The sequence below is a fragment of the Hemicordylus capensis genome, chromosome 5 (assembly GCF_027244095.1).
Source record: "Hemicordylus capensis ecotype Gifberg chromosome 5, rHemCap1.1.pri, whole genome shotgun sequence".
Taxonomy (NCBI): domain Eukaryota; kingdom Metazoa; phylum Chordata; class Lepidosauria; order Squamata; family Cordylidae; genus Hemicordylus; species Hemicordylus capensis.
The window spans coordinates 151784558-151796950 of NC_069661.1; the positions used below are offsets into that span (position 1 = coordinate 151784558).

Sequence of the window (12393 nt, forward strand, 5' to 3'; positions counted from 1 at the left end):
CACAACAATTCCCCTCCACTCCGATTAGACTGATTTCCACAATTTTTTAAGCATGGGTGACTATGGGCGGGGGGGGGGGTATGACAGTCAGTTCTCACTATGCTGATCTCTATGTGGTGTTGTGCTTCCTCCAGATCTGAAAGGCCCTTTAAGAGAAACAGAATTCTGCTAAGCCCCAGTACTATCTTGGAAGATGCTTATGGAGCATTGGGAAGTACAGTCCTTCCCAGTTTTTGCCCCACAGAGTTCTATGGGGAAGTACTAGGAAGAACTACACTTCCCAGCACTTGTCAAGATGGTGCTGGGGCTTGAGAAGGATCCTTTTTTCTTAAAAGAGCCCTCTCAAGTCCCAGCACCACCTTGGAAAGTGCACACGGAATGCTGGGAATGCCGTGGGGCTATGGAGAGCACTCAGCTTTAGTCAAAGCTTCACACAGTTCTAATAAACAATTTGTCAGGGAACCACACTTAGGGTTGATGGAAGCCACTAGGGATGTGCACAGAACTGGTTCTGCACTCCCTTTCTGCAGTGCCGAACTGGTTTCGTCCACCGGCATTCGAACTGGTTTGGAGGGTGGGGGGTTGCTTTAAGTGTCAGAGAAGACGATGCCTACCTGTCAGCCCTCACCCTATCACTTTTCCCCTGCTGGCGCTCTCCAAAAAGGAGGGTGCACTGGACTGCAGTGTTCCTGCTAGAAGCCCCAGCAGCATCGCCACACTCATGGTCAGAATGCACACCAGCTATGAGCATGGCAACGCTGCTGGGACTGCAAGCAGGAACGTTGCAGACCAGCGCACTCGCTTTTCTGGAAAGCACCAGCAGGAGGAAAGCAGCGGGGTGGGGGCTGACAGGTAGGCAGCACCTACCCTATCATTTAAAGAAACTCCTCCCCGCCCTCCCAGGAAAGCACGGACCGGTTCCGTGCACATTCCTAGAAGCCACCACTGCAATGCTCTCTAATAGACTCAGTCAGGAAGCTACTATCATCAAAACCTATTTGCACATAAAGAGCTACAGCAAGGCACTTTTTGCCTTGCTACACTCTGCAGGTGAAAGGAAAGTGTAGTAACTTCCAGATCGCAGTTTAAGTTGACTTGCAACACTTAGGTCCATGCAGGAACACAAACTGGTAAATGTTTATGGGGGCAGATATGCCCGCACTTATCTTCAAAGACAGTTTACTATCAGTTTTCAAGTGCTATGCACAGAAAAATAAATATTAAGCAGCATCCAAAGCAGTGCTGATGCAACAGTTACCACAAACCATATTCCCCCTTGTGCAAGGGGTCTCCACCTGGTTTCTAAGGATTTCCTTTCTCCCTGCAGCCACCTGTACTGAATCCCAAACTGTTGTGGAGGAGAAAAGGTGAGGAAAATGGCTTGCACCATTCTGGATACTACTCATTAACAGAAACATATTAAATGCCCTCCTTATCTGGGTCATCTGACTCCCACTTCTCACTAATGAACATCTTTGAAAGACACTTTTATGGAGTGGCAGATAGGTAAAATTTGTTGAAGGTCTATGTTTTTTGATCTGTAGTTTTTCAACTCTTACCAGTTTAAGACCTTCCAAATCCAATGTTGGAAAATGTGCATAGGACTGCAGTCAAATTCAAACAAATGCAAAGCTTTACATATTTCAGTACCTTCATTGTTTTCTTAAAATTTAAGCAAAACCTAAAATGAAAGGGAACAGCATGCTACTGAATTATCACGTTTTAATATTATTTACATATTTCAATAAAAATTACATGTAATGCTTTGAATTTGTATGAAATTGAACTATCTTCCTATAGTTCAAATCCTATGTTCAATCCTATACACACTTCCAATATGCAAGCATTAAAGAATACTTTTGAGAAAACATGGATAGGGATTTATTTCCTGAGTAAACATGCATAAGATTTTGCTATAAATAGGTTTTATGGATTCCCCCCCGCCCCCAATCAAGTATTTCAGTTCAATTACTCTGGGCTATTGGAAAACTTTTGCAAGAATTCTAAGGCACATAAGAATTGATATGAGATACTTAATTTTTTTTTGTTCATTAATAAGTTAAACATGCTAAATCAGAGCCAAATAGATATAGGATCTAAAAACCCACATCATTACATGGGCATGTGTGTGAATTATGTGGTTAATGGTAATTCACTGAAGTCTTTGAATATACACCAGTGATTGTGCACATTTACATGAAGGTGTGGGAAAGGTGCACAAGGTGACTGCATGAAAAGGGGTTTTCACACACTGCCCAGTCATGTTGATGAATGTATTCTACTGAGTAAATTGGATCCAAAAGATTCCCTTCCTCTAACAGAATAACTCTTTGCTCCAGAAGAAGGCAATCTTTGGTCCTAAACAAGGTCAGTTTAATAGCATATAGACTGGCAGCTCAAGTAACATGCTCTCCATTTGGGGACTATGCATATTATCTGAGCAATGTACAAATTTCTCTATACATTCATTTTCCAACATCCACTGACAATTATCTATACACAAAGTGTAAAATTCTTTATCACCACTGTCAATTTGTGCCAATTGGTACAAATTCTCCGCATCTTCATGTGAACATGCACAACTGTTAGTGTATGCACACTCATTCATCTTACAGTAATCCTCAATTTTAGATTTCCCACCTGTAGTGAAAAATGCCGGCTTACCTTTCCCAAGTAGTTTATAAAAGTAATGAAGAATCTGAAATAATATTACCTCGTATAGTCAGTAGTATACAAGTCCAACTGGTTGGAGATAAATACATTTTTAAAACACACACTACTCCCAGTCCAGAGAAACTTAGGCTCACTTAAGCCCCATGGGAAAAGATTGCCTCTTAGGGTCCCTCAGACAAGACAGACTGTTACAGGTCAATGATTTTTTTTAAAGCATATGTTTATGCAGTTATGTCAAAGGCTACATATTCCTACAACCACCATTCTTAAACTGTACTGTTAAAATCATGAGGGGCCTTTAAAATTTACAGTTTTCTTTAGCTTATACTTACACTGTATATTTATATACACATTATGATGGATGCTGTTTCTCCCTCTACCCTCCCCAATAAAGGGCATTTTTCATGATCCATTAGCACAATTTAAATTTCCTTCTTCCTTGTCTAATTATGTGCATTTATGCATTAAGGAGGCAGATTAATTCCAATCAGCTGCCAGTTTACATCCCAGAGTTAGAAATATATTTCTGAGCAGCATGAGCTATCAATCCCTTCATAATATACACTTTAGCAAATAAGAATATTCTAATTGGCTTTTACCTCAGTATCAGTGCCATTCCTTAAGAGAAATCCTAAAATCACAGTTGGCATTCTTTCCCTGTGCTATTTTCATCTTCTGCCTCTTCCCTCACGTCATCACCACCACCATTTTATTGGCATAACATTTATAGCCCATATAGAATCAGTTAGGGATGGAAAAACTGAACATTGAACCTATTTAGCATTTTAATGCTGAGCTTCTGTTTCTATGGCAAAGCAACTAAACCCTTTCATTACCTTCTTCCAATTCTGAAAAAGAAAGAAACATCTCCCTGTTTCCCTACCCCACCCCACCCACACCATTTTATGTATTCTCGCTATGATATTTGGTCATAAAATGCAATATAAAGACAGCCCTTGCTGGTTACTGCCACATGGTCTCCCTTTTTACACTTACAAACCAAATGAACTGTTCTTATTTTAAAGCTATACATGCCACACAGTGCAGGCTCTTTTTAAATTATATACTTTATCTCCTATTGATTAGCAAAGATGCATCTAGTTCATTGAATTGTGTTCTCTTACATATACTTTGTTAATATTCAACTTTAAATCAGCATTTGGGTTTATTAAATTAATAATTATGCAGTGTCCCCAATAGGCAATATATGAAATTCCTACCCAAGATAGAATTCTAGATCACAGAAGAAAAGACTAATAAGCATTTTATTGGAGAAAGATTTCATAAGTACTGCCACATATGAAATATAGTTCTGCTTACTGTATATGCTACTGGCAAGAATTTATCTTAAAGCAAAATATGGTTGGATAGGTTTGTTCGTTAGCCACCTTGTATACTGTAAAAGCCAAAGACTACAATACATATATAAAATTAAACAACTACTTGTGAATATTAGAGGCAGACTGACAGATAAAATGATTGCTCTAAACACACTTCTGAGTCATTTTGTCCTTACCTGGAGGCATGAACCATTACTGCATGCAGTGACTGCTCCATTTCCTAGCACAGACTTGAAGCAGCATCACATCTCCCTCACAGAATGTGACTAATTCATAGGTTTGCAATTCCTAAGCTATTTGCAAAGGACACTCCCTTTCAACACAACATGATGTTTTTAACAGATTCTATTTTCTGCTAGATTCAAGAACAATGCCAATTTTGTAAGTAAAATTATCTGTAGCATCTTTACAAAGCATCTTTCAATCTGGATTTTAAAATCAAGATGCTCTCAGGGATGGAACACACACACACACACACAGACTGCAGCAACAGTATAAAGCATACATATATACCAGAAGACAACTCTATTATGGATTTGCATGCTGCATAGATCAGACTTCATTTTTAAAAAAATAAAATGAAATAACCCTCTGCAAACGTTACAAAGCTTAACTAGAAACACAGATTCAGTTAATACATTATCATGGCAAACATGCAATATGTGAACACAATCAGCAAACTTAACCAAAAAAAAAATACCCTATGCTGTGGCTTAGCAATACTACACCATTAATTGTTCATGCAGGAGATGTAGCTGTACCTTTCTGAAGAGGACGACTTCTCAGAGTTAACTGACATCAGCAGCTCAATCTTCTGCTTGATTTCTGGAAAAATCAGAAAATATTCACAACCAAAGACTGCCTGCCCTTGCTTTCAAATGCCTTATCAGAAAGATTTTTTCCCTAATCCCCTTTGTTCCAAATGAAGCCACAGCATTCACTGTACTTCTGCAGAGGCAGATTCAATGGTGCCATAAAAGAAAAAGCTCCAGAGGCATCAGGCCTTGCTAAACTATGCACATGACTGTTTATGAAAGCAGGAAGTACCATTTCTTTTACACAGAGGGGTGTTTCCTCTTGAGGTTGAACTGACATTTACCAGATGATTCTTAAAAGAGATTACATGCAGAGGCACATTCCAGCTACTAAGAAAAATCCAACAAATCATTTATGGAGTTTCACAGCCGGACAGCAAGAAATCTATTTGCTGTAAGATTTTATGATTTCAAAAGATTGGGTGTGGGAAGGGGGAGATATGGTTCTTTGAATCATTTGTGTCACAAAGGAGGCGGTGCTTACTTGTTAACATTTAGATTTGAAATAATGAGCAGTTTTAAATAATCTGCTTTGCCAAATTAATATCATATAAGACATCATAATATGAAAGCAAAAAGAAGGTTCCCCCCACTCTGAAGCTGTTTCTCTTCTAATGCTCTAAACTAACAGCAACACTCACTATCAGAGCTGGGTTGACATATTATGTTTGACCAAGCAAAAATGATCCGACAGCATCAACTAAACTAGAGATACTGAGAGCCAGATCAAATTTTACTACTCCTCTTTCTGGTGGTGATGGGAGAACCTTAGGAACATAGGAACCTTGTCATATCACCTAAAATTTCTATGTCACAAATGATATCAAAATCACAATATATATTAATACCTTCAAAATACACCTCTAACATTTCCAAATGTTATTCTTTTCAATTGTTTCTCCTCAGTAATCTTACAACTGTTTGAATTTAAAAAAAACGATTACAAACTTAATATTTATGAAATATGTTCTTTCCCACACACACATTTAAACATTCAGAGGCATCTCAATAAGTTACAGAGCTAGGCATATATAAATGAAATCAGTTTCTAAAAGGACACAAATGTTGCACATAGATAAGGAGAACCAATACACAAGTGCAAGATGGGGGAGTATCCAGCTAGACAGCAGCAATATAAAATTGATATGAGAAATGTAGTGGCTACCAACAGAAACCTGAGTGACACTACAGATTCTTCAATTCTAGGCAACACAAGCTAAAAATACTGGGAAGCTGGAAAGTATTCAGAAGACGACTAAAAAGTTTGCCGATACTTCAACCCATACGAGGAAAGACTGAAAGAACCAAGCATGCTTAACTAAAAAAAAAAAAAAAGATGGGGACCAGAACATTTTCAAATATTTAGGATGACAAAAAGATTGGGAGAAATAATTCATTTCAGCAACTGAAGAAAGGACAGGAAAGATGTCCTAGAATCAGAGCCACCAGTAAGGAAAACAGAGTTTCCCACAGCAGGCTCAGAGGCAAAAGGAGCCCAGCACAAGAGATATAACACCACCCCAGCTGCCTATGCCTGCCTGCCCACCAGGGCAGCTTCTTGTTACTGCTACAAAGAGCTCAGTACGGGCCTTGACTGTCTCTAGGGAGACACTCTAGACCACCACTCTACAGCCTCAATACACTTCACTGAGGCTAGTACAGTACTGGCCTAGAGAGTCTCTGTGAAGGAAGGATGGCAGACAAAAAGGATGATAGGCAGGCAGAAAGGTGGGCTAGAAGAGTGGAAAAGAGGATGGTTGGAGGGCTGGCAGGCAATTTGGATTGGGAAGGTAGAAAGAGCTCTGTGCACTGAGGAGTGCAGGTAGCAGTCCATCTCACAAATCCCAATAAATTGAAATGGCAATCCACATACAGTGCACGGGACCCACAAAATCATGTTGGCACGCCTGCCTAAAATGTCAGCGGGGTAGGGGGAGAAATTCCTAAGAGCAAACAATTGTAGGTTCTCTTTCAGAAATTGTTAAGTCATCTAAGAGAACACAAGCATAGCCTGTCTTAGAGCAGATGATTGGACTGAGTGGTATATTAATTCCCTTCCAACCTAATGTTTCAGTGATTTAGAAAGCAAAATGGAGACAATGGTCCAGATGTAACAGGAAACCATGGTTTCCCACTATGTAAACGAGCCCCAGTGAGCAACAGGCTCACACACTCCCTTCTCTGTCCTTCATGTATCAAAAGAGGAGATTGAAAGCTCTGCTTTCATTTTTAAAATTATGTGTGGAATGATAGTTATTTAAAACAAGGGGAAAGTGTTTAGTTTTAATTTTGTTTTTTGAACAAACCAAAATCAAAATCTGGTTGGATCTTCTTCAGTACATAAAGGAAGAGGAGATAGAAGGTGGGAGCCCATGGCTCTCCAGAGCTCCTTCACATAAAAGGAAACCATGGTTTCCTGTTACACCTGAACCTGCTCAGTGTGTGAAGAGAAGTAGTAGTATACCTTGGAAGAAAGAGGTTACAAAAATTTAACCCTCATTTCTGTTTGGTTTGGTTTGGGGTTTTTTTTACTGGCTTGATCTAGTTACCATTAACAGATCATAAGCATTACTGAGAAGAGAGCTGGTCTTGTGGTAGCAAGCATGACCTGTCCCCTTAGCTAAGCAGAGTCCACCCTGGTTGCATATGAATGGGAGACTTGATGTGTGAGCATTGTAAGATATTCCCCTTAGGGGATAGAGCCACTCTGGGAAGAGCAGAAGGTTCCAGGTTCACTCCCTGGCATCTCCAAGATAGGGCTGAAAGAGATTCCTACAGGTGAAACTCGGAAAATTAGAATATCGTGCAAAAGTCCATTAATTTCAGTAATGCAAATTAAAAGGTGAAACTGATATATGAGACAGACACATTACATGCAAAGCGAGATAAGTCAAGCCTTAATTTGTTATAATTGTGATGATCATGGCGTACAGCTCATGAAAACCCCAAATCCACAATCCCAGAAAATTAGAATATTACATGGAACCAAGAAGACAAGGATTGCAGAATAGAACAATATCGGACCTCTGAAAATTATAAGCATGCATATGTATTCAGTACTTGGTTTGGGCCCCTTTTGCAGCAATTACTGCCTCAATGCGGCGTGGCATGGATGCTATCAGCCTGTGGCACTGATGAGGTGTTATGGAAGACCAGGATGCTTCATTAGCGGCCTTCAGCTCTTCTGCATTGTTTGGTCTCATGTCTCTCATCCTTCTCTTGGCAATGCCCCATAGATTCTCTATGGGGTCAGGTCAGGCGGGTTTGCTGGCCAATCAAGCACAGTACACTGTATACTTTTCAGAGGTCCGATATTGTTCTATTCTACAATCCTTGTCTTCTTGGTTCCATGTAATATTCTAATTTTCTGGGATTGTGGATTTGGGGTTTTCATGAGCTGTACGCCATGATTATCACAATTATAACAAATTAAGGCTTGCCTTATCTCGCTTTGCATGTAATGCGTCTGTCTCATATATCAGTTTCACCTTTTAATTTGCATTACTGAAATTAATGGACTTTTGCACGATATTCTAATTTTCCGAGTTTCACCTGTACATGCAACCTTGGAGAAACCACTACCAGTCTGAGCTAGATGGACCTGAACTAGATGGACCTGTGGTCTGACTCAGTATATGGCAGCTTCCTATGTTCCTATTCCAAGGTGGACTGGAGTTCTAACGTAATGAAAGGTGATTGATCATTCATCTGAACACCCTCACAGTAACACTTTATGACTATGCACATCAGTGTTCAAAGGTCACTTTAAATTTTCATACCACTGAAAAACATTCAAGACCTTTAACTCACTCATTAGGCTTGAGACTTTTCTTGCAAAGGAAAGTGTATAAAGACACCCACCGTCATTTAGTTAACACAGTGAAATGCTTCACACAAGCGCGCGGAGCATCTCTGTAATGTGCGTGCGTGTGCAGAGGACTCCTGGGAGCTTTTCATAGCGAGAGGTATCCTGCCGCCCCAATTACTACTAAAATTATGGGCACCAGAGCGGGAAAGCAAGGGGAGGGGTAAGTAAACCCTCCCCCGCTCTTAAAGCAACCCCCCACACACACCCAAACCGAACCTCCCAGGTCCGCACCGGTCCGGAGGCCTTTAGAATGGCCTCCGGACCGGTCCGGGCTCATCCCTACCGGTTGGGAGTCTACTTGTGTTTCACCACGGCAACACATAAACAACCAAATGAGGTTAACAGAGCGCTCGCTCCATTAACCTCATTTAAGGGGAGGGTGAATTAGGCGGGCTAGCCGCCTTGGGAGCACCAGGCTTGCCTGTGAGCCCGGTGGTTCCCACCATCCCTGGAAAGCAGGCTAAGCTCCCTTAGCCTGCTTTCCAGTGATCGTGGGAATAGCCTCAGTGTGTAACAAAGAGGCTTTTAGTTACAAGTTGATCTATGTAGAACAGAACCAAGGAACAACATAGCTCATTTGCTTCCTTGTAGCTTTCAAAGACAACTTGAGGAGGAAGCTGCCATACACTGAGTCAGACCATTGGTCTATCTAGCTTTCTGTTGCAAAAGCTCAGTATTGTCTTCACAAGAGGAAATGCAAGTTTACAGTATATTGCACAAAAGATACTCCTTATGTGCAAAAAATCATTACAAAGCTACCTACAAGCTGCAAATATACAGGAGATCAACAGTAGCCAGAGTGAGAGTGGTGTATACCTATATAGTCATGGGAAAAAAGATTTTAAAAGTATATCTCTTTTGTAGGAATGTTGGGATTTACAAATCCCAAGATGGATGGATGCAGTGCTTATGTGGAAATATGGAAAGCCATTTTTGTGAAGATCTGCTAGAGAAGGTTTTTGGGTGGATAATGACATTGCATTCTAGCATATAGACAATGCATGAATGTAGCTCAGATATGGATTAATAAATAGCAGCTGTCAGGCGGTTATGGGCATTACCTGACTCCCAGGAGGTGGAACAAAAAGCTGAGGTAGGAGAACTGCTGCTGTACCCAGTCCTCGATAAGCAGTTTCAACAACAGGAGTGTAAAGTAAGTGTAATCCCTTGATTTAATTCCTCCAATAGAATTGTTGCCTGACAATAGCAGAAGCAGAGAAAAGGACAGCTTGAATAATTGCTTAAAGGAAAGAGCAAAGAAGTGCTGGGAAAGAAAGATGGGTGGACAACAGAAGGAAATAGTAAGAGTTACAGAAGGAAAAGACAGTAAGAAAGGATGAACATTTGAAAACAGCAATAATTCTGCTCATCTGTGAACAGGATGGGACAGACAATTGGATTCTGCTGCAAACTAAACTAAGTGAAAGCTAGTAGTTGCTGTTTGCTAAATAGAGGAGCTTTTCCATTAGAGAATTTAAGAACTTGGAGACGATCCAGACAACAAATTATATGGCTTGTTGATTAGAGAAAATGTTTTAAATAGTAAGAGTTTGCTTATTAGATATGGCACAATATCTATATACTTATATGGCAGAATACAATATCTATATGCAAATTATCATAGCTCAAAGTTAATGTATTGTATTTAAATTTTTAATAAAAATGAATTGTGTGGTAGCAGTTCTGATTATTCTTCCCTCTTTCTTCAAACCTAACCAATCAGCACCTATGTGCATTACAAAGGCATCCTTGGACATAATGATTAAAATGGTTGCTTCCAATAGGTAATATTAAATAAACTTTGTAAAAGAAACTCTTGTAAAGAGCCTGAGCTTATGACAAGTACACCAACAACCATATGACAAATACTACAGTATTTGAAAGCCTTCTTACCCTACTACAAACATTAGGGAATTTGGCATTCTCTTGCCTAACTTAGATCTACCTGTACCAAGTAAGGTGATCTCAAGAGCATCAGTTCCAGGTGACAAAATTCCTTGATGCTAAATATTACTCCTTAATTTTCTTTGAATTACCCTTTTGCATCATACTGGTTCCTGAGCAGAACATTTTCTTTTGCATCACATGGAACATTTCCATGTCAGCACCCGTTGTCCACAGGAGATACTGTACTCTGGACCAGAAAGATCTACAAAGGCAGCATGGAAAAGCCTTGAACATGGGGTGGGGGTGGGGTGTAATTTACAGATTTATCCATGTGATGAAATTAACATATAGTTTGATCCTAAAAGTAAAACATTATTTCAATGTATATTTTTGGGTGAAGTAATAATTCTGCTTTACTCCATGTGTTGGAGCAGGTAAAAGGATGTGGGTGGGGGTGAGGTGGTTTTAGTCTATAACAATACCATCTCCCTCCCTTACCAGGATCCCTGATGGGGAACTGGCCTATATTGAATGTGTGTACTTAAGCCTGGGGATCAAGGATAGACTGGGAGTTTGGTTGGTGTACCGATCACCCCACTGCCCAACAGAGTCCCTAACTGAGTTGACTGATCTGATTGCAGAGCTGGCATTGGAGTTGCCCAGGTTGTTGTTGGAGGAAGATTTCAATGTTCATTTTGGGACTGGGTTGTCAGAAACAGCTCAGTTTACAGTGGCCATGACAACTATGGGCCTATACCAAGTGGACTGACACATGATTCTGGTCACACGCTCGATTTGCTCTTCTGCTCTGATCAGGGTGGTGTTCATGGGTGGGGACCCCTGTCATATCCCCATTGTCATGGATGGACCACCATGTGATTAAGGTAGGGCTTTTAACCAAAACCTACCTCTGCAGGGGTGAAGGACATAAGAACAGCCCTGCTGGATCAGGCCCAAGGCCCATCTAGTCCAACATCCTGTTTCACACAGTGGCCCACCTGATGCCGCTGGAAGCCACAGGTAGGAGTTGAGGGCATGCTGTTACTCCCCTGCAACTGGTACTCAAAGGCATTTTGCCTTTGAGGCTGGAGGTGGCCTATAGCCCTCCAACTACTAGCCAATGACAGACCTCTCCTCCATGAAGTTATCCAAATCCCTCTTAAAACCATCCAGGTTGTTGGCTGTCACCACATCTTGTGGCAGAGAATTCCACAAGTTGATTATGCATTGTGTAAAAAAGTACTTCCATTTGTTGGTCCTAAATTTCATGGCAATCAATTTCATGGGATGATCCCTGGTTCTAGTGTTATGTGAGAGGGACCTATTAGGTTGGCGCATCTGAGAAGGTTATTGGATCCAATAGGATTCCAAGAAGCCTTAAAAGGGTTTAGAGTTGCCTCTGCTAGTGATTCTGTCGAAGCTCTGGTGCAAACATGAAATAATGAACTCACTAGAGCAGTAAACATAATCGCTCTTAAGTGTCCTCTCTGACCTACTTCACACGCTTAATTTGGTCAAGCATGACCTACTCTGAGGAGGTCCGTCTCCAGTTACCGCCAACACATCTGGTGGCTACACAGAGATGGGCCTTCTTGGTTACTGCCCCGAGATTGTGGCATGTGCTCCCTGTTGAGATGCGATCCTCCCCATCTCTGGCAATTTTAAAAAAACATCTGAATCAAGTTTTATTACGGTCAGAGACCAGCGTAAAATTACACATTAAATGAAGGTAATACTGGAGAAAAGTTACATGTTGATAGAGGTGATAGCTATTGTGAAAAGGCTAAAATTTAAAATGATTACAATTTAA

General features: G+C 40.6%; 1 protein-coding gene across 7 annotated transcripts in view; it reads right to left on the reverse strand.

Annotated features, from left to right (window-relative positions):
* SRPK2 (SRSF protein kinase 2) overlaps positions 1-12393 on the reverse strand; it is a 202626-nt gene that overhangs the window by 153639 nt on the left and 36594 nt on the right. For 4 of the 7 annotated variants that reach the window (XM_053257419.1, XM_053257415.1, XM_053257414.1 and 1 more), the window contains one exon: positions 4775-4838. The exons of 1 other annotated variant lie outside the window; for it this stretch is intronic. In XM_053257419.1, the coding sequence (XP_053113394.1) occupies positions 4775-4812 (38 nt within the window). In that variant the 5' untranslated portion in view covers positions 4813-4838. Of the gene's footprint in view, positions 1-4189; positions 4267-4774; positions 5015-12393 lie in introns of those variants that run through there. 2 more of the 7 variants (XM_053257420.1, XM_053257418.1) reach the window with 2 other exon arrangements.